General features: G+C 37.8%; 3 protein-coding genes and 1 long non-coding RNA gene across 5 annotated transcripts; 2 read left to right on the top strand and 2 right to left on the bottom strand.

Annotated features, from left to right (window-relative positions):
- The first annotated feature begins 3,342 nt into the window (after window positions 1-3,342).
- Window positions 3,343-4,647, top strand: LOC103994697 (transcription repressor OFP7-like). Its single transcript, XM_009415110.3, has one exon. It carries the CDS (start codon window positions 3,382-3,384, stop codon window positions 4,447-4,449), a length of 1,068 nt encoding a protein of 355 aa, XP_009413385.2. The 5' UTR covers window positions 3,343-3,381; the 3' UTR covers window positions 4,450-4,647.
- A 2,741-nt stretch (window positions 4,648-7,388) lies between these two features.
- On the bottom strand, window positions 7,389-9,210 carry LOC135645035 (acyl transferase 9-like). Its single transcript, XM_065163066.1, has 2 exons — window positions 8,803-9,210; window positions 7,389-8,364 (listed from the first exon to the last, which is right to left on the bottom strand). The coding sequence occupies exons 1-2, from the start codon at window positions 9,208-9,210 to the stop codon at window positions 7,510-7,512; spliced, it is 1,263 nt and encodes a 420-aa protein (XP_065019138.1). The 3' UTR covers window positions 7,389-7,509.
- On the top strand, window positions 7,939-9,374 carry LOC135645036 (uncharacterized). The gene is made up of 2 exons (XR_010498652.1): window positions 7,939-8,079; window positions 8,840-9,374. It is a non-coding gene; the product is annotated as an uncharacterized LOC135645036 (long non-coding RNA).
- A 733-nt stretch (window positions 9,375-10,107) lies between these two features.
- Window positions 10,108-15,955, bottom strand: LOC135644316 (kinesin-like protein KIN-13B). 2 transcript variants are annotated; one of them, XM_065161789.1, is made up of 12 exons: window positions 15,665-15,955; window positions 15,381-15,575; window positions 14,867-15,052; window positions 14,567-14,674; window positions 13,630-13,707; window positions 13,464-13,545; window positions 12,255-12,414; window positions 11,880-12,182; window positions 11,564-11,782; window positions 11,014-11,479; window positions 10,873-10,938; window positions 10,108-10,802 (listed from the first exon to the last, which is right to left on the bottom strand). In XM_065161789.1, the coding sequence occupies exons 1-12, from the start codon at window positions 15,821-15,823 to the stop codon at window positions 10,623-10,625; spliced, it is 2,202 nt and encodes a 733-aa protein (XP_065017861.1). In that variant the 5' UTR covers window positions 15,824-15,955; the 3' UTR covers window positions 10,108-10,622. The 2 variants fall into 2 exon arrangements, with proteins under 2 accessions (XP_065017861.1, XP_065017862.1); XM_065161790.1 differs by having other exon boundaries at window positions 14,867-15,049; window positions 15,665-15,954.
- Window positions 15,956-27,418: the final 11,463 nt, after the last annotated feature.

Below are 27,418 nucleotides of genomic sequence, written 5' to 3' on the forward strand. Positions count from 1 at the left end.
CCTGCACCGAGAGTGTTGGAAGGGGTGATGAAATCGTTTATACTCACTCCCATCTTCCTTCCTCTACAGGTTTTGGTTATTTATTAGGTGTGGCAAAAGAAGCCAAGCAAGCTGAGTGTAAAGTAAATTCTAGCAGCTCTACAAAGAGCAAAGTCCGAAGGATAGCAGCAGCTTCTCATGCAATCTAATGCGTTGGAGATTATCAACTATGTCAAAGGGATCAATCACCCTCCTTGGCCACTGGAATCTCTAGTCAAGGACACTTTAAATGATTTTTGGCATGTGAAGTTTTGTTGTATAAGGAGAAATATGAATATGGTAGTACACAATTTGACTTTATTATTATTTTTTTAACCCAAGAGTATTCTCTATCCTGAGGTTCAAAATTTTGTATTAGTTTATGTTCAGACTTCTGTTTAGTCATTACTTACTAAGTTAATGGAGTAGTTTCCTTCAAAAAAAAAATGATGGTAATTTTACTTCCTCCTGCATGTGGTTTTCCTGTACAGCTGCTACAATCTTATGCATCAACTAATGAATATTAATATTAATTACCACCAACTATCACCAGGTTATGAAATCAAAATATAGTCCAGTTGCAACTTCTCCCTTGAAAGGAATGAGCATTTTCAACCAACACCATGCTTGTCATCTTGCCAATAAGCTGCACTATGGCATCTCATTTTCACTACTTCCACTGGGAACTGTGCTGCCAATTTTACTTGGTAGCCAAACTTTTAACTAAACAAAACATAATGTCTACACAAACAGGCAGATAGATTGGTATTGCCAAAATAAAGTAGAAGCAAATAAGGAAGGAATCTGTCAAAAGTGAAGCAAGCAGGGCATCTATCTACATTGTCCACCAGGTGAAGAAAGCTTTTTATCTTTGAGCTGTCTTGTACAAGTTCTGGACTTGAGAGACCACAACAAAAAAAGAATGCTTTCTAGTTTCTGTTGGATACCAGAGTAAATTTCAGTGTACTACAAAGATTTTCTCTCAGAAAAAGCAGCATGAACTAATGAAATCCTTACAATTCTACTCATCTCATAAGATGATAACTCTTAAGAGCAAAATCTTCTTCTCTCATTGTACCATCTACTACTTCCATTTTCTACTCTTTCATCCTCAGTGATTGAACACTAACCTGCCTTGAGTTTGTGAAAAATGCAGTGATGGCTTAAAAAAATCCAATTGCAAAGTCTCCAACATAGCACATTCCAGTGGGATGGATTTGAATAAAGCCTAGAGTTTGCCATGACTTCCCTTTTTATAACTTTCAGACAATAGGAATCAGTGGGGACACAACAGAGCAGGTCAACGCTGGGTTGCATCACTGCCTTAGGCTTCACATGTGAAAGAATGAAGCAATATTTTATATGCTGCCATGTATGAGGACATCACCACCACAAACCTCCTTTTAGAAGTTCAAACTTTTAAACATAATAAATCCTTAGTTATTATTCATAGCTTGATATAGTATATGTATATCATGCTTTGGTTCTAAAAATACTATTTATTTGATCCTTAGCATCCATCTTTTATTGTAGACATTCAAGACTTCAAATCTTGGCTGATATGTTTGCTACATGGCTATGTCTGAATCCAAGCAAATAGTGGAGGGCCTGTCATCATGCACTTGGATCCCCCCCCTTGTGTGTCCTTAACTGGTTTGGATACACCCCTTGCCATGGAGGTGAGCTTATGGAACCTACGGGCTATGAGGGATCTACCCCATCCTTATGGTCTTTATGGGAGTCAGATACAAAGAAAGTACCACATAAGCCAAATCAAATGAAGGAAAAGTTGTTGTCAACCTTCCTCTCTCCGTTCCTTCGCTATTGCATCTTCTACCTTCTGATGGTGTTGAACTTGTATGGGCTTCCATGTCCTCGACACCGCATTGTCTTCCAAGGGTTTGGACCATGGGAGTGGACGGAGGCAAACTGACAAGTGTGGTGGGAAATGAGCCCTCGAGGACAGGGGAAGTGACAAAGCTTAACCCCTCTTTTGTCCACACACTCTTCCCTCCATGCATCGATTTCAAAAACTTGGTAGGAAGAACACATGCCACCAATCCCCTCCTTCCTCCACAACCTCTAACTTGGAAAGCATACATTGTTGTGTTCTTGGGGTAGTGTAATCCCGAGAGGGAGTACAATGGTTGGGCTTAGGAGTTTGGGTTAGTTACCAACTATTTTGTTTGTTCATGGCTTGTTAATGTTCAAACCACTGTTTGGGTCGGGGAAAGCTCTAAAAGTGGCAGTGTAGGTTCCTGGGAGTCAATAAAGTGGTCAATTCATTGTTGTACTTCCAATTATATGGATATCTATGCTGTAATAGTTTGCACCAATGGGTTTGTCCTTTTGTTTTCTGAACAACACCAAGTCTACTGTCGTGTAAGCATTATTGGATCTGAAACTTGCTTTGAAATTGGTTGATGATTATATCTACAATATCATAGATGGTAATATGCTCATTTGTGGCAATCTATACAAGAATAGATGTTTGAAAATGATCATTCATCTGTAAAGGAATATGCTGGTGTTATGTGTAGAGTTCAAATTGCTCCTTCTTGCAAGATCAGAACACTGCATTCCATCGCTTGCAGGGTGACAGAACCATCTGTGGAATAGACATTAATGACAACGGCATGCCTAGGAAATCTAGCGCTGGTGAGCTTTGCTGTTCCTGGCTTTCTTTTAGGTATCAAAGACAAAGAAAGGATTGGGAGAATATAAATGAATGCATGACCTATCCAACTCGTAAATGCAATGAGCCGCAGCACCATTGTGGAGAAAGTGGAAGGTGGTTGGACATGGCTAAGCATGTCATTGACAAGTACCCTAATGGAGGAATGTAGTGCTGGTGTCAACAGCAAATTGGGAATCTGGGGTGCTTCCTCTGTCATGGTAGAAAAGGGAAGCAGTGAATACAGCTCAACACCAAATCCTTTGTTGTCCAGTAAACATGCAATCCTTCTGCTAACTATCACTCGACCATGCAATGAAGGAAGGAAGACGGCTGCTCTGTTGCCGTAAGCAGAGTGATGAAAGGAGGAGGGTACGTGTCTGCAGCTGAGAGAGTGCATGCACGAATCCAATCGGGTCGCCTCTCGCATGACGTGAAGAACCTGTCTGAGGCTCTTGGGCGAGACTCAGGTTCTGATTGACCAGGCGAAGAGAGGCCAATTTGAGACCCATAGGTCAACGGCACGTAATTATTAGTCAATTATGTAAGATCTCCATATCTATCGTGGATTCCCCATCGCATCTAATCCACTGCATGAAACCTTATAAAGGCAGTAGGCCTCCTTCTCCCCTCTTTAGTGCCATCTCCTTTCAATTTGAAGCGCTCGAGAGGAGGAGGGAGAGCGCGATATGGAGAGCAGCAGAAGTAACAAGCTGAAACAGCGACTCGCTCGCATGTTCCGGTCGCCCTCTCTCCTCCGTTCCCCTTGCAAGCCTTCCGCCTCCGCCGCGACCAACCTCAGCTCCGCCGCCTCGACTCGAGCCCTCTTCGACGATGCGGTCCATGAGCCGGTCTTCGTGCCTCGGCGTCGAGGCGGCAGCCTCGATGATCACCTCGGTCGGTCGTTCTCTTCCACTGTGCCAACGGTTGCAGTAGCTCGGCGGCGGTCGGTGGACTACAGTGGCTGCCGGCCGACGTGTGCGGTCGAGTGTAGCCAGCCTGCTCCTTTGGTGGCGAAGAACGAGAAGTGGAGGGATTTGAAGGCGAGGAAGAAGGAGAGGAGAGTGAGGGAGACGGGTGGGTACTATGAGACCGGCGAGTGGGAGGGGAGGACGTGCCCTCCTGCATCCCCCTCTTCCCCCTCGAAGAGTTCTTACTACTACTATTGCTTCAATGGAGACGTGAAAGAAGAAAAGGAGGGGATCAAAAGGAAGAAGAAGAAGAAGAAGAAAAAGAAGAAGAAGAGGGTTCCGTCCAATAGCTACCGATTCAGCAGCTCTTCATCGATGGAAAGCGATGTTCAGGAGGATGGATTCTTCAGCAGTGAAGAAAGGGAAGGAAAAGAAGAGGAGACAGAGACGTTCTTCTCATCAAGGAGCTTCTCCTCCGACTCCTCCGAGTTCTACCAGAGGCCCACGTCCAAGGAGAAGAAGAAGAACAAGAACAAGAGAAACCCTGAGCGTCCTCAGAGAAGACGAGCGAGGAAGTACGAGGCCTGGGGAGTGTGCAAGGGGTTTCAGCCCTTAGTCTCCATCACGAGGAGGGAGAAGAAAGGCTTCGCGGTGGTGAAGCGATCCAGCGATCCTTACAACGACTTCCGCAGCTCGATGTTGGAGATGATCACCGAGAGGCAAATCTTCGGCGCCGAAGATTTGGAGTGCCTGCTTCAATCCTATCTGTCCTTGAACTCCCCCCACCTGCATCCACTAATCCTGCAGGCCTTCTCTGACATCTGGGTAGTGCTTTTTGGCCACTAATCAGCCATGGCTCGAGTTCATGAGTTAGTCTGTGTTGTAATTTAAGCTCTACTTTTGTTTCTGCTTCAGTGTTGCAGACTTGGTAATACTGATCGTTTTCTTTGCTCTTCATGTTCTTCTACCAAGCTGGTAATGTTCATCTTTTACCTTTCTGACAGCCACAAAAGGAAGAATGGAAAATGGTAGGGATGCTGACAAGTACATGTACCCAATGTTTGTTCCGTTGAAATCTTTTCTGTAGGGTTTGTCTGTAGTCTAAAGCAAGCTAGATTCTGATTTCTCTCTGAGCCTCAGTGACAAGACAACCTATTTCCTCCTCCCCTAACATGCCTCATCTTCCCACAGTGCCTATAAACTGCACACCTAACACAGAACAACAGTAAGTCAATGTCTCCAGTCGAACAATCTTCACTGATGAAACAATATCCAAATGGTGTTTGACATGTGTCTGGTTGTCTGCCATGCTTTTTTACTTCATCATTTAGAAATCATGCCTATATATATATATATATATATATATATTGCTGGAAGAGTTTGTATTGTGGAAGCTGGAAACACTGCACAAGTAGAACAGTCGATGAGACTCGAATTTGAATCAGTCCCAATCCGAAGAAGAGAAATCAAAACCCTAGCGGGATGAGGAATGTGCATGTAGAACAAAAGGACAGTAAGGACAAGTCTTTGTCCCTCTGAATACATTAAATTCCTTTTGGTCAAACTGGGAATAGCCAATCCAAATATTTTCATGGTGAGATGGGAAGATAGATAAAAAGGCAGCCAAGAGAAAGCTGCAGTTCTCTTGTTCTGCTCACAGAATGGAACCAAATGGGTTAAAACGGTGGCTCGGCATCCCAAAGTTGTCAGCCATTCCTGCAAAGGAGAGGAACGTTTCATAGGATATGTAGACACATAAATGCAGCCATCAATGCTGTGGAGATACACAGAGGGGAATGAGAAGGGGGCCAAATGGAAACAGGGCATTTAATGACAGCAGCGGCAGCAGCTGCAGCTTTATGAGAGCCGTCCACAATTGGGGAGCCTAGAAGAAAGAGAATTCCTCTCTTGAATGCAGTGGGTGTGTCGTGCATCCACTGGGGATTTGGATTTTGGGTGGAGGAGGAGGAGAGCAATACATCCCCATGTATCATTAACTCATTTCATTGGTTCGTGAGCTGCTTCAAACACTGTACCTCTCTTTCCCATGCTTCTTACCGTGCCATTATTCTTCTCAAGAAACACACATCATTCAATTATACAACCAAAATTTCTTACAGGGGTATCCCAATATTGACATGTTTTACTTGGTTCTTTATGAGTACCTTAGGACACTGTTCTTAACATTTACATAATTCTTCAATAATATCTGGCGAGGATCGTCGTATCGTATCGTACCGACGTTTCGATCCGAGCTCGGTATGATACAGTACCGGTGTATCGGGCAATACATCAAGGCATACCAAACGGTACACCATGATGTACCGAATAATTTTATATTTTTTATACTGTAGTAGTGTTACAGTACTATACTATAGCACTGTAGCGATATCGAGCGGTCCACGTACCGGTAACCTATCGGACTTGTACGTACCGTCCGATACGGGTGATACGCTTCGGTATGACAAACCTTGATCTCTGGATATTTTTACAAGTAACATGTAATGAATGTGCGCTTAATTTACATTCTTGACGTCTCCTTTATTTTCACATAATTATATATACATAATATAATTATTTTTAATGATAATATATGATTTATTTATAAAAATTAAGACTTCAAAATCTCATTCGATAAAGTTGAAAAATGTAAACTAAGCAACTAATTTATATTTTATCACTTATCTTTTATAGAAAAACCTTTTATATTAGAAGTAAAACCAACTTTGAAATTTTTTTCTTCTTCATAGGGTGACGACATAAAATGAAAAGAAAAAAAAAATATATCTTACAAATTACTAATTTGATTTTACAATTTAAATATCTAACTTAAGGCTCGAAATCTTAAATTCTAATATCATAATTTGAAATTTACAAAGGTAATTTATGAATTATATATTGTATATATGCGTAATAATTCATCTGATAGTAATATACTGGACCCACTTATCAACCTCATTCAACATATTATGCATGTAAAATTGAAAACATTAATTCGATATTATACAGAACCACTTATCAAAGACATATTAGAAGCTAAAGTAAAAATACTTTGTAAAATCATCATAGAGTCAATAGGATCAAATCCCATCTTCACCACTTGTCATTTATAAAAAACAAATATATATTAATATTAATAATAATATTATTATTATTATCAAAATATGGAACACATGATGTGGAAGGTTTGGGGTTCTGCTGGCTTCACAAGGTAACATAGAACCCAAATAGAAAACATCCTCGATGTTGGACGTCTTGGGCCGGACCTAAGTTTTATTGCGAGGCCCAATGAAGTAAGCTGGCTCAGTCAAACTACATCGTCGGATCCCATTCGCAGAACCATATTATTATTATTATTAATGTTTGGAAGAGTCTAATGTTTGTATTATTAATTAGTAGTTTAATGGTTGCAATTCAATATATGGTTCGCTTTCAAACAATCATTCATAAGCTTTTGGTGTCTTCTTTTACAATCATATCTTTTAGAAAACAATCATTTATTTAATCATTAATTAGAACCATTTATTCAATAGGACTCATATATTTCAAAATAACGTTTTGAATTCTTTGGTGACTTAAGCGATGAGATCTTATGGGGTATACATCTAATATTTTTATCTTAATGATATTTTTGATTGACAAGCTTTCGTCTTTATAAAAATAATATTGGATCAAAATATTGAATAAAAAAATAAATATGATTTCTTCAAATTTTTTTTTTACTTTTTTTTTCTTCTTGTATATGAAATATCTTTAAATTAATCAATTTTATTTAAATAAAAAGATGCTGCAATATTTAGTATATGATTCACTCCCAACTATATCCCAATGATACATAACTTTTTTGACTTCATATCACTTGATAACCATATATTGGCCATTAATCAACAACTGTGGATAAGACATCTAATGCTTCTGACCACAGATCTCTGTGAACCGCTTGAGTTCGTTGACGAAGCTTTCTTGGTGCTCCTCCGTCACCACCTCTCCCCTAAACCGCAGGCCTTGCTCCGGCGAAGGCCGCTTCAGAAGGATGCCGCCGGCGAAGAAGAGATGGTCGTTGAGAGGAGCAACGCAGTGCGGCGTCCCCCACCCGTAGTCCACCTCGAAGAACCCCACCGATCGCCAGTCCGACAGATTCAGCACGTCGTAGCCGATGGGAACATTGTAGGGGTCTTCCTCGACGTTCCCCATCGCCCAGTCCGAGAATTTGGCCGCCAAACTTGCTTTGGCGTCCCTGATCAAGCTCACGATCTCGGTGAGGAGCGCGTGCTTGATCTTATCGCTACTCGATGTCACATTCAAACAGTAGACGCAGTTGCCGTAGTAGCCTCGCTGTGGCGGCAGCAGCTGGCGCAGGAGCGGACGAACGTTTGCGGAAAAGACGAGGTGGACGTCGGCGTGGGGATGCAGATTGATCGCTCGGGTCCGGCACTGCCACAGAACCGCGGCGACGGCTTCGAAGGTCGTGCACCTGTAAGCCGTCTCTCTCATGAACTCCTCTTTGATGTTGTTGATGGTGAGCTGCGGGAAGTCGAACAGGGACGGCACGCAGTCGAACGTTATCGTGGGAGGTTGCCGAGGGATCCTCGGTGGAGCGGGGATGGCGTCTCTGAACCATATCGGCTCGACGGTGGGGCGAGAAAGCCCGCCGGCGATCTCTCCCACCGCCTTCAGGAACTGGCCCGCGCCGACGCCGTCGAACACCATGTGGCTGAACTTGACTCCCACTGCAAATCCACCGCACTCGAACTGCGTTACCTGCGTTCTCACAAACCACAAGCCAAATAAATCTTTTATTTATTTATTTATTATTATTATTAAAATAAATGGTGATTGTATGGATGCATACATCGGATTTCAAGATAGTTAACATCCGATTACATTTTTAATCCTTAAGTGGGTCTGATACATTACTATTAGGATAATATTTTAGATGTGAATTTAAGTGGGTCTGACAATATTTCTACTATAGTATTATTTTAAGTAAAAGTAATTATCAAATGAGATTCTTTATGGAATCCATAAACCTAATGGTTAAATCATAGACCATATATAATATGTATGTAACATCCTTAGCAATATAAATATATTTTTATTTCTCTATCAAATTTTTTAGCTTACCAACAACATGAATATTTTTTTCTTTTGATAATATAAACTGAATTTTTTGAATAATAATTAATGTTCATCACAGACCTGCATCATCAATATCATCTCCTCCGGTTTGATGCAGGGTGGAGGACTAGGAAGCAGCTCCTCTTTAGGGATCACGAGAGGGAACTCGAGGTTCTTGAGATCAATGAGACTGCAGTGAGCCATCGCCTCCACGAACCACACGCCGTCGCCGGTGCAGGCGACCTCGAGCTCTCCTTCGCCCGACGTCACCAGCCGGCCTGCGATGGGGTAGTAAGGCACCAGAGCCCGGGACAAGGCTCCTCTGACGAGGCGTGCAGCCTCCGCGCCATGGCCGTACGCCGACATCATCTCCAGGGAAAACCGCAACCCCAGTGCGTGATCCACGGAAGAGAGGGTGAGAGTGGCGGAGGGGGTGTGCTCGCAGGGGGCGACGAGTCCCGCGGCCAACATGGTGACGGCGAATCCCATGGTGGCGAGAGTAGTCTCTTGATGCTGATGCTAATACTGCTCTTTGCCTGTGGCCTCGTCCTCCATTTATAGAGGCGTTGGGAGATCCATGCATGGCATTGGTTCTCGTCGTTTAGCTCACACGTTAAATCCAACGACGATTGTTTTCGCTTGTTTGCTTTCTAGCGGTAAACGTGTCGCAAACTTTTCGGTAGTATTTGGTGGTTTCCAGTTACTGGGTAAACCCTTAACATTTTTCTAGAAAACAATGAAGTCAAAGGACGTGGGTGGGTGGTGGTCTAAATCTGCTTGCCACCAGCCGCAGATTTCCAGTTACTGGGTTCTCTCTCTCTCTCTCTCTCTCGACATATGGTGGTTGCATAATCTAAGTTTTCGGGTTCATGACAACCCCATCGAAATAGTTATAATAATACATAAATTTGACATTCTCTATTTTGGCTAGTGCTTAATAAATTGCTCGGACTGCCACCTTTACGTGCAAGAAAGGATTGTGTGTGTGTGTGTGTGTGAGAGAGAGAGAGAGAGAGAGAGACAGACAGACAGACGAAAGACTTAAAAGAATCACAAAAGATGACTCCAGTTGTAGAATGATGAGAGCAAGTGGGAAGGCCATGGAAGATTGCTTGGAAGTAGAATAGTTGCAATAGTCAATATAGCAGAAAGAAGACTTAAGCTCTCAATTTTTATGTCTCATTAATCCTCGATCTAACCATATAGATCATGTATATTACATCCAACTTTTATAAAACTCCAATTCTATTATCTAAATTTAGTTTTTAATTTAGTATTTCCAATAAGAAAGTGATCCTGAAAAGAAAAAAAAAATAGAGACAACAGAAGCCAAACAATCTGAATAGAGTGGACTATCAAGTCAAACTAATTATGATTAGAATGAGATGGATCAAATCCAGTATATATTATCCAACTCTTTTAACTTTAGGATAATTGTTATTGGATACAATCTCATTAATAAAACACAAATGTAGTGAAGTGTCCCAAACTACAGAATGTTCTTTCTTCTTTTTACTTTAGACGATTAAGCAACAGAGTAGTTTAACATTGCGTCTCCCCGAGTAGTATCCAATCGATATAACTTCTTGCTCCCTTGGATATATATATATATATCTCATAACAATAGCCATTGGGAGAAGAAAAACAAAGGAAAAAATAGCAAACAAACCGAAATCCTTTCAAAAGAGCTGACACCAACAACATTAACTAGCCAAAGATACTGATTTGCCCAAAATGCACTGAGGGGTAAAGATCCTTCAGTAATCATACCCGCGGTAGGATATTATTGGCTTCTGCTCTTTAATTCAGAAGCCAGCAGCAAGGAAATCTTGCATCAGTCTCAGACCAGCCACTGTTTCAATGATGAAGCTAGGAGCAGCTTCAATTTATGGTCTCTCAAATCAAGGGCGGAGGGAAGAAACAAGAACGTGCTTCTCGGTCAAATGCTGCTGGAAATGAGCCAATCGAGTCTGCAAATTTACGATTCCTGCAGCCTTCTGGGAGAGTACGGCATTCAATCTAGATACGTATTCATCTAGCTGATTACCAGGTTGGTCTGCTTCATCCAAAAGTCTCATTTCCTGATTTAAAAGAATATTAGCTTCGTACATTTCAAGTTTGACTAGTAAGTCTAACTCAATGGAACATTACCTCTCTAACAATGTTTAATGTCTCCTCCACTTGTCTCCGATGGGCCATCACCAAATCCTCCTCTTCCTGTAATTGTGTCATTTAGTATTTAGTAAGGTGGCAAGAACAGAGGCTTGTTCATAGTGATAAAAATGGTCTCACCTTCAAAAGCTCATTTAGGTCATCGTCAGAATCGAAACAATTGGCATCTTCATTATGACTATCTCTTCGTTTTGCAAGAGAGTCAACTCTCCTTGTCTTCCCGTCCGCAGCTACAGCTGAATATGCCTCTGCCTTTCCTTTTCTCCAAGATGGTTTGTCTGGCTCGTATACCTCCTCGGAGTAATCAAACACCTCTGCGGTTGAGGAACTTCTACTATTTGCCCGAAAATGCTTAGCATGTGAAGAAATTACTTGGTCCTCTTCTCTCCCGCTGGAAACACTGTTGTAAGACAAAAAGGCTTCCTTTTCAACTTGTTTGGACCATCCAGGTTTTTGGTCCTCGCCGGTATCACCACTGTTAACCTCAAATCTGGAGAAAGATATGGGAGCAGAAACTGATTCTTTTACATTTAGTGTTGCAGATGAGAGGTCCTTCTTGCTGTTCCCTTTAGAAAGACTCTTCACCCTTCACATAAGATTAGACCAGTTAGCAATAGATAGAAGCAAAAGAAAGGACTGTAACATAGAAAACATAATACTAATCCATCACCTGTCGGCATATCTGAGAGTGTTCAAAGTGTGTTCACATGAGCCAGAATTTGGAGAAACGCATGAGATCATTACAGTGCGTGAATCACCAACAAATGAATCCCTTAGAACTTCAGTCAATTTACTCCCTCTGAAAGGAATATGAACCTGGTCATTGTCAAGGGCTCGAATGCACTCTTTCAAGGCAAGCAAACTTTTGTTGATCTCAGCACCTTCTATTCTGCGACCAAACATACACTTGAATTTACTAAGCTGCTAAAAAATGATTGCATGCAATATACATCTACCTTCTGTCATTATAGGCAAAAAATGATCACCTTGTTTGCTTGTCATTATCTGTAGTATCTGCACCACGCTCACTTCCGGCAAGGTCTATGAATGAGAGCTTGCCAACTATTCGAGCAGGCTTAGATTCACTGCCATCTACTGTCTTTTTGATAGCAAGTTGGAGTATCGCATGAGAACGTGATGATTCCTCATTTGCGCCAGTTGTGCCAGTACTCCTTGTTGCATTTCCTTTTTCAATGAGATCCTTTATGGTGTCAAGACTTGACACTCTATATTCTTGCAGACCAACAATGCAAACTTTCTGCTTTCCATCCTCTCTCATACAAAGCTTCCTACAAGAAAATTGATAGTCTGAATAACGAAAAACAGATTATACATGCTGAGGTAAAAAAATGAGATCAGACCTCCGATCATTTAGCAAATCAAAAAGCTTTCCTCCATATATCTCAAAGAAGCTGACATACAAATGAAACCCTTGATTTCTGTATGTATGATGCATATGCCTCAGAATGTCTTGTGATGCTTTAAGTGGTAGCGGTTGCATGGTGTATGTCTTTCCACTACCTGAAAAGATTATAGAAGATAACCACTTGCAGGATGCAGTATAGAATCCAACACAAATTTATAAGCACAATGAAGTACAGAATCCCATACAAATCTAGAAGCATAGGTTTGACCATTAAAGTATGAAAGTGCTGGGTCACAAAAACAGCAGGCCAGAACACAAATAAAAGTGGACCAGAAGCACAACTTACAAAATTTCAAGCATATTTTAGATTTCCAAACAAGAGAAATAAAATATATTGAAGGATTTAGTCTGCAAGAATCTAGAGATTCCTGACCACACTAAAATTTTCAAACATGCACAACTTGCTTGAATATACGAACAACTACTTTTTACCAAAAACAATTATGTAAAACACTAACCCATAATGTGTTAAGAAAATAATTTGAAGAAGGTACCATCTCTTTAATGATTATCTTTGTCTTTGTTCCTTTTTAGTTGTACTTTAAAAAGGGAGACTTTCTAAATCAGGGTCATTTCATTTTTAATTAAGCTAGAGTTGCTAACACTTCTGCAGAGTATTTGTAAACACTACTGGTTGACAAGCACAGAAATTATGTACCTTTCAAGGGAATAGTCTGTCAAGACTCTAACTAATATAAGATATAGGATTGATAGAAAACAGCAACTTCCTATTTCCCCATGAAGAGAGCTTTGAACAATGTTGATTATAAAAAAAAAGTGTGTATGAATATTTAATAGTAGACAATTTAAAGCATAAAATTCTGTTTACACTCTCAATAGAGTAGCAATGACAAAAAGGTTAAAAGAATATCATTTCAACTGCAGCTGCATGAACATGCTACATATCAAGTTTTCCCTAACACTGGTACCCTTGATGAAATTTGAATACAAGAAATTTTAATGGCTATTTTGCATCATATTTTTAACGACTTAAACACAAAACAAAATACAGTGATTTTAGAACCATATAGTGTCACTGATGTTCTTACGGTATAACCATCATAAATCTCCAAGCTATTTATTATCACTAAGAGAATATATTAAATGTATCGTTATAAAAATCCCAACCAAAAAGTTTACTTGCCTGTTTGTCCATAAGCAAAACAAGTTGCCTTTGTACGTTGAAAGATGGCAGGGATAACGGGTTCAACAGTTTCATGATATACCTGGAAAACAAATAGACAGACAGTTTGGTAAAGAGAACTTAAGATTGCAGATGTGTCTATCTTCTATTTTCATCTGGTACTCACTTCTTCATTTGAGACATTTTCATCCAAAACAGCATCAAACACAAATTCATGCTTCTCAAGATACTCAGTGAGGTCAACCTACATGTCCAAGAATAAATTAAAAGCAGGAAAGCATAGTTTGTAAACAGATCAGATAATTTCAATGATTGTTCAAGAGTATTAACAAAAAATAAATGTATATGTGACCACAAAAGATGTGGAAGATAAGACATTTATCAATAAGTGCTTGTCTTGACGATTACTGCTTAAGAATAGTGTTGGATTATGGAACAAAACAGGATGTTTTCTGCCATATGCTTATAAATATAACTGTCACTTGTTGTTTAGTGAGACAATATTTTCTAGAGGTATCATACATTTCAGTGAAAGGAGATGAAAATGAAGTTATGCTTCAGTTTTTTAGTGAGACAATATATTCTAGGCATCATAGCAAGCCCTTTATGGTCCTAGTGTTATGATTCACGACTTAGGAGTCTCAAATTCAAAACTGAAGTAATGGCTAAAAGGTCTTGATTTGAGCTATCCTTATAGGGCCAAGTCGTAATGTAAACTCATTACAAAAATAAGAAATCATGATGCAAATTAATGTGTTATAATATCTGGAAAGAAATTTAAGTAATCCATGTCTGAGATGATTTCAAGTTACTCTAGAGTGAGTGTCACCTCAGTCCACAGAAATTGGGTTCCCTAGAGGAGCTGAATTGGTGACCAACTTTGGCTAAATCTTGTCAAAAATTTCCCTCAGATTCCACTTGAGATATAATAGTTAATTACAAGTGAAACAAATTATAAAACAGTTTTGTTATGCAATGGAATCAAATAGAACAATTTTCTATCAGAAACAAATTTTTTTTTGCATAGCTTGGTATAGGGGTAAAGCAGTAAAGTGAGGTGCTGTGGTTGAATAAGAAAGTAACATGAATGAGAAGAATATTACCTTGAGTTTTGTCTCATGAACAGTTAGAGAGTTGGTACTTGGGACTATTGTGATGATATCATCCTCCTTCTTTGCTATTTCCTTTTTGTTAAGAGGTCTCTTTCTGACCTACATTGAGGTCATAATTCACACTACTTAAAGCAGTTAAATAAATGCCACAATATTTCACACATAAGCAATGGTAAAACAGAGAATGAACATTGCAGAATTCAGTTATGAGTTCAAATTATGAAAAGGTTTCACAAATGACTACCGTAAGCAATATAAATCTTAAGAAAGTTGCATAGTAGAATAACATACCACTACTTTGATCTTGGCAACAGCACTCGTTTTTTCTTTATCAACCGAGAAACTTTTCAAGAGAGTGTTTTCAGATGGCACTAAATTCCGACTCATAGGCTTGTTACTGGAAAAGCTTGTCTCTAATTCATCCATGTTTCTACCATAACCAAGTGGGCCTGCACCGAATCCAGCGCCTGTCACCTGCTGACAGCATCAACGAACCAAACCATGTCATTGAATAGGAAAAAGAAAAAGATCCGCAGGGTCCCAAATGGATTGGTTCATTCGACAAAAGCCTTGTTATTTGGAGGATCTGATGGATTACCTACTCAGAACTATCATGCAATACAAAGGTCAATAATATTTTAACCGAAAAAGGAAATAGATGCTTCATTTCTAAGAAAATGACATGACCCCAAAGAAAAGAACCAAACATCCCCCGATCAAGAATATTGTAAGGAATGCATCATTGAGATCTTTCGCTGCTAAAGCAAAAGTGCCTCCGAAGAAAAGAAAAGAAGAGAGGGATTACTTCAGGGAGAAGCTCAGTGTCAAAGGAGTGGAGATCCAAGATCCCCGGGCTGAGCTCACTCGGCGACACTTCCTCCCCATTCTTCCTCTGGCTGGAGGACCGTGAAGTCAAAGGCGGCGTTAGCGGCTCCCCCGACATCGAGAATTCCCCGCTCATTCCCTTGTGCATGCTCCTCAGCATCCTCGAGTAGTCCACCTACACCACCAAGAAAATATTCGGTCTCCAGAAACAGGATCCCATCCCATCTCCTCCAGATCGCGGTAGGCCGGTGAGGATCCGATTACCTGCTGAGAATACGCTACTCCGCCCGGCTGGAGCCACTTGCTGCCACCACCGCCGTTTCCGGCGTCGGGGAAGAAGTGGTCGGACGAGTACTGCCGCTGGTGGAGCTGGTTCCCGGCCCGCTGCTGCATCTGCCTCCCCCCGACGGCGGCGCCATTCATCCTGCTTCGACTTGAGATCAGATCCACTCGTCGGTGGATCGCGACTAGATGAGCGGCGTGAGGAGAGGAGAGGAGAGGAGCGAGCAAGCAAGAGAAGGGAGAAGGGGTGTCTCAATGACCACAACAAGAGCAGCAACAACAAGAAACCATACCCAAGCAAAGACCGATTATAAAAACAGATGTGGGGACTGGTCAGAAACATCCTTCTCCACTCACATATACACGACAGACGTACCCTCTTTATTACTGGGTAAAAGCTTCCGTTCCCATCTTTTAACCCTATGAAAAGGCAGGTAGATCAAGGAGTATGGCGCAGGGTTGTTGATGTTTGTGCGTCGATTAAGTATTGGTGGTTAGGTGTTGGGATGCGATCGATTTCAAAAACTTTTGAAATGGGCAGGCCGGTTGAGGTGGTGGGCCCGATCCACGAGAGAGGCTATCGGGGTGTCGGGAGACAGGGCTCCGTGTAATCGGGGAATGGCACGGTGACACGTTCGAGTACGGGATTTGGGTGCAGCCCGGTGTATTTGGAACCGAGTATTAAGAAGCGCGGCATGCTTCTTCCTCTACGGACAGCGCTATGGTAATGTGTATGACAAAGAGAGAAGATTGGGGTGTTGGAGTAGCAAATGTTGATCATTTGTTTGTAACAGCTGCTAATTAACAGGAAACTAATCATTTTGGGTCAATTACACTTTTAACTATTGAGTTCGAGTCCATTTTTAATTCTAAATCAATCTTGGTTTTGATTAGCTTTATAAACTTCAATTAAGTTTTTGGTCTCATATGTTGATGATAAGGAGAAAAGTTGGTGGCATGGACGAGAACTAAATATAACTTTGTTACTCACATGGTACTTACCATGGCGAAAGATGATTAGGCTGATGAGGATTTATCTTATAGCCATGAAAGTCTAATACTTAATTATTTGTAGTAAAATAAATTTTGTAATCTTAAACTTATATCTAGATTGTTGGATTGTTCTTCGTGAGAGTCAATTGAAACTAATGCGTAATGGTTTTAGCTTTTAAATCATGTGTAGAAACTTAAATCTTCATTGTATATGTTAAATTATCTTATTAAAAAATAATTTATTTTATAATAAAAAAAATATAGATAAACTGAAATAGAAAATACAACCCTCATATTTTTGTATGCTCAACTTGTTACATAAAAATATTATCACTTTTAACATGCTAGGAAGATTTTTATATGACATATTAAAAATTCTATTTCATCTCCATCACGAGCATAAATATAACTGAAAAAAGAATGAGCATCTCGCTTGAGAATTAGTTAGTAATTCTCAAATATTTCAAAAAGTGATATTCTTCTTGAGATAAAATATAATAAGTACAATTAAATCTTATTTTGAAAAGAGCACCAAATTATTTACTTTGAGGCCCAAATTAGTGTTCTTATAAAATGAAAAAAAACCTAACTATGGCACAAAAATGCATACTCTTGAAATTTATGATTTCGGTAATCATCTCTAGTTTACCTAATTCAAGAACTTAGTTGATAATATTCTTTGTACAAGTTAAAAGTTCATTTCATTAACTTAACCTTATTGAGGAATAAAACATTGTAATTAGCATATATGATTATCACGATTGTAGACAAATACTACATAGTTAGATATATTTACAAAAATTAATTTTTTTTTTTGTGTTAAAATTTTGAATACAAAGATGAATTTTAAGAATGAATTACATAAAAGAGTAAACTAATAAGTCAAACATATTCAAAATCTAGCATGACATAATTCACATTATATTGAAACACCTTAAAATTTTACATGCCTTTAATAGGTATCATGTTGTCACTATATTATAGATCTAAACCATAGCAAGTTAACCCATGTATTACTAAGTACATTTTAATAATTTTTTAGTAAATTATTTTTTTATATTTTAGTATTTTATTATTTGATTTTCTCATCAAAATTTTCAAGCATCTCTTTGTTGTTTATTATTCAATGCTCAAGTACACCAAAAATTTTAAATTGATGATTAGTAAAAATCGTTCCTCAAGGTTAATATGATAGGAGCATACTTTGATAAGCACTTGTATATTAAAATATTTCATATTTATAATATATTATGTAAAAATATATATATTTATCATACCATAGGAATAATTACTAAGAATAGAATAGCTATTTATTTTGGGGAAGAATAAGTGCAAATAAAATATCCTAGATGTGGATAGCTTTCATTGATTAAGATGTAGGGTAGCTACACTAGGTTAATTTGATTTTAACATAGCATTCTAATACTCTAAATAGTTGACTGAGTGTGTTATGTTTAATTTTCTAGATTACAAGATGCATTTAGATTTAGTTGTAGAAATTTTATTCCTTTTACCATGAAAGAAAGTTAGTCTATAAGGATTGTTTCACTTTAGAAAACCAAGATATAAAATTAGCTAAAATATTAATCTTAAAGTGGTTAAGGAACGCAAATATTAGAATCTTCATATTCAAATTAAATTTTTAGTTTACATTTTCTTGAAGCAAATTTATAGTTTTATAAAATTTTAAATTATATGTCTTTCCATTTGTGTGAATATCCAAAATATTTTTTATTTTTCATAATAGATTCCTTGTCTTTCTTGATGTCACCTTAAATTCATCTCTTTTTTATTTAGTTAATTATTTCAGCCATAAGATCAAACACAATGGCATATCTTCAAAGATGTTTGATAAGATTCATGTATCGCAATAGATAAGATATCTCATGAGATGATAGAATTTATATAGTTAAAGGGATGGCAGTGATATGTTTAGTTGGGTTTGCACCACCATTCAATTGAATGCTCTTAGAATGGGCTCCTACTGAATCTTTTAAAAGAATAAGGATTCAGGCAAGGCATGACCTAGTCTCCTATGCTAAACTCATGTATCATTGTTTAAAGTTGAAAAACATATTTCATTACAAAAATCATCAATATCAATAGTATACACATTCTTATTTTTTAAAGTAATCATACATCTAGTATTTCTATTATATAAGCATTAGATTCAAATTTGATGATATATCCTTTATCACATAATTGATTAATACTTAGTATATTATGTTTTAAACATATACTAATAACACATTTTCAATAAAAAAAAGTTTGACTTGTTACCTATGGTTCATTTGCCAATAATTTTTTCCTTGTTGTTGTCTCCAAATGTGACATATCCTTCGTCTTGGCTAGTAAGCTTAGAGAAGTGAAAGAGATCTCCGGTCATGTGCCTTGAGCATCAACTATCAAGGTACCATATCTTAATATTAGCGTTTGATTGTAAACATATCTACAAAAAAAGGGGTTGGTTTTCTTTTAAGTACTAATTTATCTTTGGATTCCTCATGAATAGATTTACCTATCTTGACTATTGGCATTGGGTTATTTATGGTTCCTTTATGAACCCAAACTAATTTGTATGAGCTATATTTTTTAAATAAACATTTATAATATTCACATCTACCATAAAAATTATATTTATTTTTATGAGAAATGTGTAATGTGAGTCCTTTAATAAATAAAGTTAGTTTTTGTTAAGCATTGCTACTCATAAAATCGATTCTTGCTTTTGTATGAACATAACCTTTATTAGCAAGAATCATGTTTAAAGATTTATTTTCAATTTTAAATTTTTCTAAAGTTTATTACAATACTACATTTTCTTTCTTAAGTTAATCTAACTCTTTGCACTTAAGTTAACATGTTATTATCATGCTTATTTTTTAATTTTTTAAATTGACTAGAAAGAGAAGCATGATTATTTATTAATAACTTATATTTTTTATCAACTAACTTAGATTCATCATATAAGTCATTAAAAGCATTAAGTAAATTATCATAAGATAAATAAGATTCGATTGAGTTATTTACCTCATCATTGAGTGTCATTAGAGCGTAGCTTGCCACCTCACTATCATTGGTTTGCTCTTCGTCTTTGAATGCACTCAATTCATCCCAAGTTACCTTGAGTGTTTTTTTTTTTCTTTGGTAGCTTCTTCTTCTTTAGTTGATGACATTCACTTTTGAAGTACCTCGACTTCTTGTATTCGTAGCAAATGATTGTGTTATTTTTTAGTTTATTTTTATTCTTGGTATCTTGTTTTATAAGATTTGTATTGTTTCTTCTTATGAATTTTTAAAATTTTCTTGTTAGGAATGCCAAGTCCTCATCATCACTTGAGCTCTTGCTCGAGTAGTCTTCTCTAGTTCTAAGTGTCATATCCTTCCTATCCTTTGGAAGGTTTTTCTTATGTTTATCATATGTCTTACACGTCATTTCATAGGTCATTAATGACCCTATGAGTTCCTTAAGTAGAAAACAATTCAACTCCTTTGTCTCTTATATTGTAGTTACTTTCAATCCTGATTTTTTTAAAGAGATCTTAGAATTATTAACAAGTTTAATATTAGAAAAATATTTACCAAGAGCTTTCAAATCATCGACGACATCCGTAAAACGGGTGTACATGTCTTTAATGATTTCGCTTGGTTTTATTCAAAATAATTTAAAACTATATAACAAAAGATTGATTTTAGATTCTTTAACTTTACATGTGCCTTCATGTATAACTTCGAGTGTATGTCAAATATTATATGTAATTTCATATATAAAAATATGATTAAATTTATTTTTATCTAAAGCGCAACATAAAACATTCATAGCTTTCGCATTTAAGTAAAATGATTTTTTTCTCTAAATTCACTCACTCATTGGTCTAGAGGATTTTTGAAAACCACATTCGACAATATTCCATAAATTAAAATTCATAGAAATAAAAAAAAATTATACGAGTTTTTTAATATGTGTAGTCCGTCTCATTAAATATATGAGGACGAGTGATAGAACGACTCTCTAAATTACTAACAAAAGCCATCTCTCTTAGGTATTAAAACAAACGGAGATAAACATGGCTATGATACCAATTGTTAAGACCATTTCGACATTATGGGGGGTGAGTTAGTGTTTTTGATAAAATCGTCGGTTTTAAAAAACTTTCGTTTGATGAAAAAATCATATCGAAAATATGCTCGACTTGCAGTAAGTGAACTAAGCAATTAACTTATAAAGTAATAGCAATGAAAATCAGAATATAAATGTTAACCAAGTTTATAGTAGTTCAGTTGTCGTGACCTACGTCTGCTCCTGATTCCTTTTCCGTTGAGGCCACTAGCATTCACTAATGATCTTCTTTCAATGGATAAAGACCAACTACCCTCTTATAACTCTTTCTCCTTTTCACAAGTTTAGGAGATAACCTTTACAAGTTTCACACCTCTCTTAAAATGATCACAAAACTTAAGGAAGAGGAGGACACTCATCACTTTTTCAATACTTTTACCATTCAAAATCTCAAAACTTTTGTTCACTTTTCATGCTCTTTCATGCATGAAAGAGTGGGGTATTTATAAGCTCTAATGACTTAAAAAATGGAGCTAAAAAAAAATCTCATCCTTGATTTTTTGGGTATTGGCGGTACCACTACAATTATTGGGCGGTACCATCGTTTGTCAAATTGACAACTAGTGATTTCATCGCCTTTTAGTCTAATACTGAGTGGTACTATCGTCTGACATAGTTTAGAAGACTATGTCTAGGTGGTACCATCGCTAGTTTGGGCAATACCACCACCCAAATAGCTTGAGAGGCTGAGCCTCAAGTGGTGCCACCGCTTGGGCCAGCTAAGAGTCACTGAATGAGCCTTTCACTTGGCCCAAAATAACCCTAATTGAGGCTTAGTTGGCTCCTAATTGAGTTAGTAGGGTTACTTCCCAAACTAACTTAAATTGACACCTAACTATGATAATTAAGGCTAAAACAATTTAATACAAGCAATCTTAGTTGTCCGACATGTCAATTGTTCATCCGAACTTCTGGTAAACTTCCGGTGAACTCCCGGCAAGATTTCAGTGCATCGTTTGAACCTATGGTGTAATGCCTGATTCATCCATTCTTGGTGTATTGTTCGATTCTTCTAGCCCGATGCCCGATTTTTAGTTCTGGCCCAACGTTTGATTCTTTAATTATTTTACCTTTTTATGATTGAAGTTAGCCCTACATCACTTTTCTTAAACAATACATTAGATTGTAAACTCATCAATTGATTTCATTATCATCAAAATCTGGGATTCAACAGAAACAAAATAAAATTTGTAAAATAAGATAGAACAAAAATGAACTCCAAAATGACATAATCATTTGCTACGAATGCAAGAAACCGGGATACTTCAAAAGTGAATATCCTCAATTGAAGAAGAATAAGCTATCAAAAAGAAAAAAAACACTCAATGCGACTTGGGACGAATCGAGCTCATCAAAAGACGAGGAACAAACCAATGAAGGTGAGGTGATGAATTATGCACTAATGACTCTCAATGATGAGGTAAGTGACTCAATCGAATCTCATTTATCTTATGATGAATTACTTAATGCTTTTAATGATTTATATAATGAATGCATGCTAGTTGGTAAGAAATATCATGCTTCTCTTGCTAGTGAATTTGAAAAATTAAAAAATGAGCATAATAATTTCATGTTAACTTCTTGCACTAAGTGTGAAGAGTTAGATTCATTTAAGAAGAAAAATGTTTTACTATAAGAAACACTAGAAAATTTTAAAATTAGTAACAAATCCTTAAACATAATTATTGCTAATAGGAGTCATATTCATAGAAGGAAGGAATGTGAGTAGTAATACTCGATAAAAGCCAACTTTATTTGTTAAAGGACCCACACTACCTATCCTCCCTATAATTAAATGTAATTTTTGTTGAAGATATGAATATTATACTTATAAATGTCCATTTAAAAAATATAGCTCACATAAATTAGTTTGAGTTCCTAAAAGAATAATAAATAACCCATTGTCAATAGTCAAGATAAGTAGATCTATTTATGGGGGACTCAAAGTTAAATGGGTACTTAAAGTGAACCATAGATATGTCTATAATCAAAAGCTATGAGCAAGAGATGACACATTGATAATGGATGCTAAAGACACATGACCAAAGATTCAACATACTTCTCTAAACTCACTAGCCAAGATGAATGATATATCACCTTCGAAGAGAACAACAATGCTAGTCATAAATGCCCTACAAGCCAATCACATAAGTAATGATACGTGTGACATAATACACATTCTTTTTACTCATTATATTATTTAATATTTTATTATTTTATATTACTTGTTGTATATATGTATATATATATATATATATATATATATATATATATATATATATATATATATTGTAATGTCTATGAATCTATGTAATGGGAATCGGATCGAGATCACGATAATAAGACCGATTCACCTTTAAAAATAGACCATAAATAATTTTGATCATAGGTCACTAGAGAGGGATATCAAAATAACCGAACAGACTAGTGTATTATATACTGTACATATGATAGAAGCAACTGGTCTCATAGTTGCTCATGTAGGGACATTCGGGATACAATGCAAGTGCTCATTGGAGAATGAGTTCATTGATTGATCGGCTCAAGGAATGTTGGATGGTTGATGATGCCTTATTATCAAATAATGATTCCGTAGTCCTTATAGTGTATCTCATCCTTAGACTTGAGATATCAAGGATGTCCTGCATTAGTACAACATTCTTTGATACCCGACTTATAGGCCTAAAAGTTTCGATCTAGCATAGTCAATCATCGGGAGTTGTAGCTAACTTACGAGGACTCTTGAGTGTCGAGAAATATCATATGTATTCTTACTTAGACAAATCCTTGGCTAAAGTCATTCGGATTGAGAGATAATGAGTACTTTGGGAGAATCCGATTAGAGCGAGACTCGAGTAGAAACTGTATGGGTTTGACAGCACCATGCCCGGTATACGGTATTTGGGATATTAGATGGATAAGAGACTATAGGTATACGGTAACTAAGGATAGACAGGTCCACTGGATTGAATTCCCCTATATCGTCTAAGGACTACGGTGTAGTGGCATAGTACGTCCGCAGTTGATAAGTCGAGTGAATTATTATGAAGATAACAATTCACTAAGCCAGAGGGAGTTCTGACAAGTATGACTCACGACCAGATCGATATTGGGCCTAGAGGGTCACACACATATAGTAGGCATTACAATGAGTAAAAGTTTGGATATGAGATATCCGTTAGAACCCCTATCTTATTATATATCTAATAAGCTCTTGAATTATTGGATCCTATGTATGAGATCCAATAAGACCCAATGAGAGATTATTAGATTGGGATCCACTAATCTAGGAGACTTGAGTAGTTGAATGAAGATCCAATACCCAATAGGGCAAGATCCATTAGGGCTAAGTTGATAGGAGACCTTTATAAATAGGAGGGAACTAAAGGTTCATAGGTTAGAACTTCTCTTAGTTGCCACCTCTTATTCTCCTCTTCCCTTCTCCTCCTCAAATAGCAGGCCTAGACATTCTAGAGATTTGAGGAGTATCGTCGTAGCCCTACTGTGTAGATCACCGCTAGAGAGAAGGACGCTTGACGATGAACTATAGAGATTCTAGGATATACGATCTCCCTAGGTAACATAATATTTCATATACAGTTTTTGATTTTACAGATTGTATGCACTAATCTTCGGATGATGATGAAAATAATTTATAAAAAATTTAAAATTTTTTTTTTATTCTTCCGCTGCGTATGTGATGTCGCTCTTAGAATTCCCTATAGTGGTGTTAGAGCCAAGTTATTCCTATGAAAGATTGATTTTGGATGGGTATACAATACACCAATTTGTCCGATTATCTCGATGTCCCTCTTGAGTAACCTATGACCAATATTATTTAGGGTCTGTGTTTAAAGATGAATCGATCTTATTATCGTGATCTCATCATGATCTGATTCCTATTGTGGATATATATATATATATATATATATATATATATATATATATATATATATATATATATATATATATATATATATAAAATAAGTAATATAAAGTGATAAAATATCAAATAATATAATAAGCAAAAAAAATGTGTATCATGTCATACGTACTATCACTCACGTGATTAGCTTGCAGGGCACCTATGATTAATAACTCCAAGTTAAGCACATTCCGATACGAACGTTTCTAACATATATGCCCTCGAGAGACTTGACTAAGCATACCATGTCCTTAGGTCACCAATGACATCTCTATGTCGTAGGCAAGATATCGAATCATAATATAGGTAAGCCTCAAGGGACTTGACCAACTCAATCTACGTCGAGATTCGATTTCTTTCTATAACGATAGAAGGTCACGTGGATAAATCTAATTGTCTCATGTATACCGACTTAATATTATCATAGGAGAGGATTTTGATTTAATATCTTAATATAACGTGTCATACATATATATATTTAATATATATTTACATCATATGATATATATACTTATATAGTGGGTGTATAACAATCACATGCATAGACATCCCAAATGATCATAGACCACAACTTAATCTGATCAGACCCGAGCCAGTAGGCTCAATCACTTACATCATGATCTATGTATGCATCGACGCATCTCCATGCTCGGTAATCATCCATCTTGTCATCGTCGGATCTCCTGGCACCTCGACGCATCTCTATGCGTTGCGATCGTCCGAATCGATCTTGAGGATCCTGCTGCTACCTCCAGGCTTCCGTTGCGCCTCTTCATGTAATTATAATATAATTACAAATACGTAGGCTCCATAATGAATAAAAAAATGGAGACTCATAGGCCCCAATAATAATAATCACATCCTCCCATATAATACACCACGTAGGATTACTAAATAAATAATAATAGTTAATTAAAATTTTTAATTAACTAATATTTTATGAAATTTGGATATACAAGGAATTTTTTGAATTATGAAGGGTCTTTTTATAATTAGATAAAAAGGATAAAAGTTAAAATTTTTAAAATTCAAAGGATAAAATTATCCTTTTATCCAAAAAAAAAAAAAGCCCTAATCCCCTTGTGGCGATCACAAGCCGACGCCGATGCAGTGGCCGCAACTCCTTGCGGTTCCCGCATTGCGCTGGCAGCCGTTAGTGCGGCGATCGCAACTTATTGCGGCTGCTGCCTTGTCGCTGGCGGTCGCTGGTGTGGCGCCACTATGCGCAGAGGCGGTTACCGCCTCGCGTGCAGGCAGTTGCCTTTGCGACGCTGGCTCGCGCACAGGTGGTCACATTTGCGACGTCACCTCATGCCCAGGTGGTTGCCTTCTCGAGCGCAGGCGATCGCCATTGCGGCGCCGCCTCATGCGTAGGCGGTTGTCGCATTGCACATAAGCAGCTACTGCCCTTGTGCGTAAGTGGCTGCCGTGCGCAAGGCAGCCAATCCGTAGGCAGTCGCATCACAGGTGGGTGTCGCCTTGCCTGGAAGCGGCTCACCCACCAGTGCTGTGCCTGCGGGCACCGCCATTGCGGGCTAGCGATCGCCAATCGACGTCGCCTTGCCCGTAGGCAGCGTGCTTCCAGGTATTCTGCTCATAGGTGCCGCCCTTGCGGGTCGACAACTGCCAGCCAACATCGGCTTGCCCGTAGGCGGCCTACGTGCATGCAGGCAAGTTGTGCCCTTACAGGCAGGTGCTACCCCTGCCAGTGAGCACCTTGCCCGCGAGCGTTGCCTCGGCGAGCAAGTAGTTCCTCCGCAACTCTTGCGCATGCATCACCTTCGATTGATCCATCGAGCAGCAACAATTGCCACCTTGTTTCCTTCATTTACATTAACAAATTTGACGTTGAAAGACTGCTCTAAAGACAACAAGATAAAGACGTCTTTCGAATCTGAAAACTACGCCTAACTTAATAAGAACATGTAAAACAATTCTATACAATCAAACACAACACCAGTTTATAAGCTAATCATTGTATGAAGAAGTTGTCTCTGATACCACTACTAAAAAATCATTGATAGACATCTTATGTACAACGAAAAATAAAAACAAAATCAAAATTTTTAAAGTACTTGATTTTTATATGATGATTGGTGCATAAGAAAATTGTAAAACTGAAAACTGCACATATATGTGAACAACCTAGAGAGATCATATATACCTGAAAATTTGAGATTTGATGGAGAGGATGAAGGAAAACTTGCATAATACAAACGCTCCTCAGGCTCCTCAGATTGTCTGATCTATAGCAATGATCCATATGACAGACACAGCGATTATACTCACAGATCGCTGCATGATCTCCCTCTCCACACGCACCATAAGGCTACTGGAGCCAAGGAGGAGGAGAGGAGGCTAAGGAGGATAGGAGAGGCGACCACCAAAAGATCTAGTCTATGAATTATGAGGTTCATCCTATTTATAAAGGTGCAAGCAGCTTAACACTTAATGGATCCTATCATTGGATCTCTAACTAATTATCTAATTTGATCTTATCTATAAGATCCAAATTAGGGGCTCCATGAATATCTCATATATGTACCTCTACTCGTTGTAGCATCCACTATATGTATGTGACTCTCTAGGCCCGATACCGAGCTGGCCGTGAGTCGATCCTATCATAACTCCTTCTAATATAGTAAATTATTATATTTATAATAATTCACTCGACTCATCGACTATGGACATACTAGGC

The sequence above is a fragment of the Musa acuminata genome, chromosome BXJ3-8 (genome assembly GCF_036884655.1).
Source record: "Musa acuminata AAA Group cultivar baxijiao chromosome BXJ3-8, Cavendish_Baxijiao_AAA, whole genome shotgun sequence".
Taxonomy (NCBI): domain Eukaryota; kingdom Viridiplantae; phylum Streptophyta; class Magnoliopsida; order Zingiberales; family Musaceae; genus Musa; species Musa acuminata.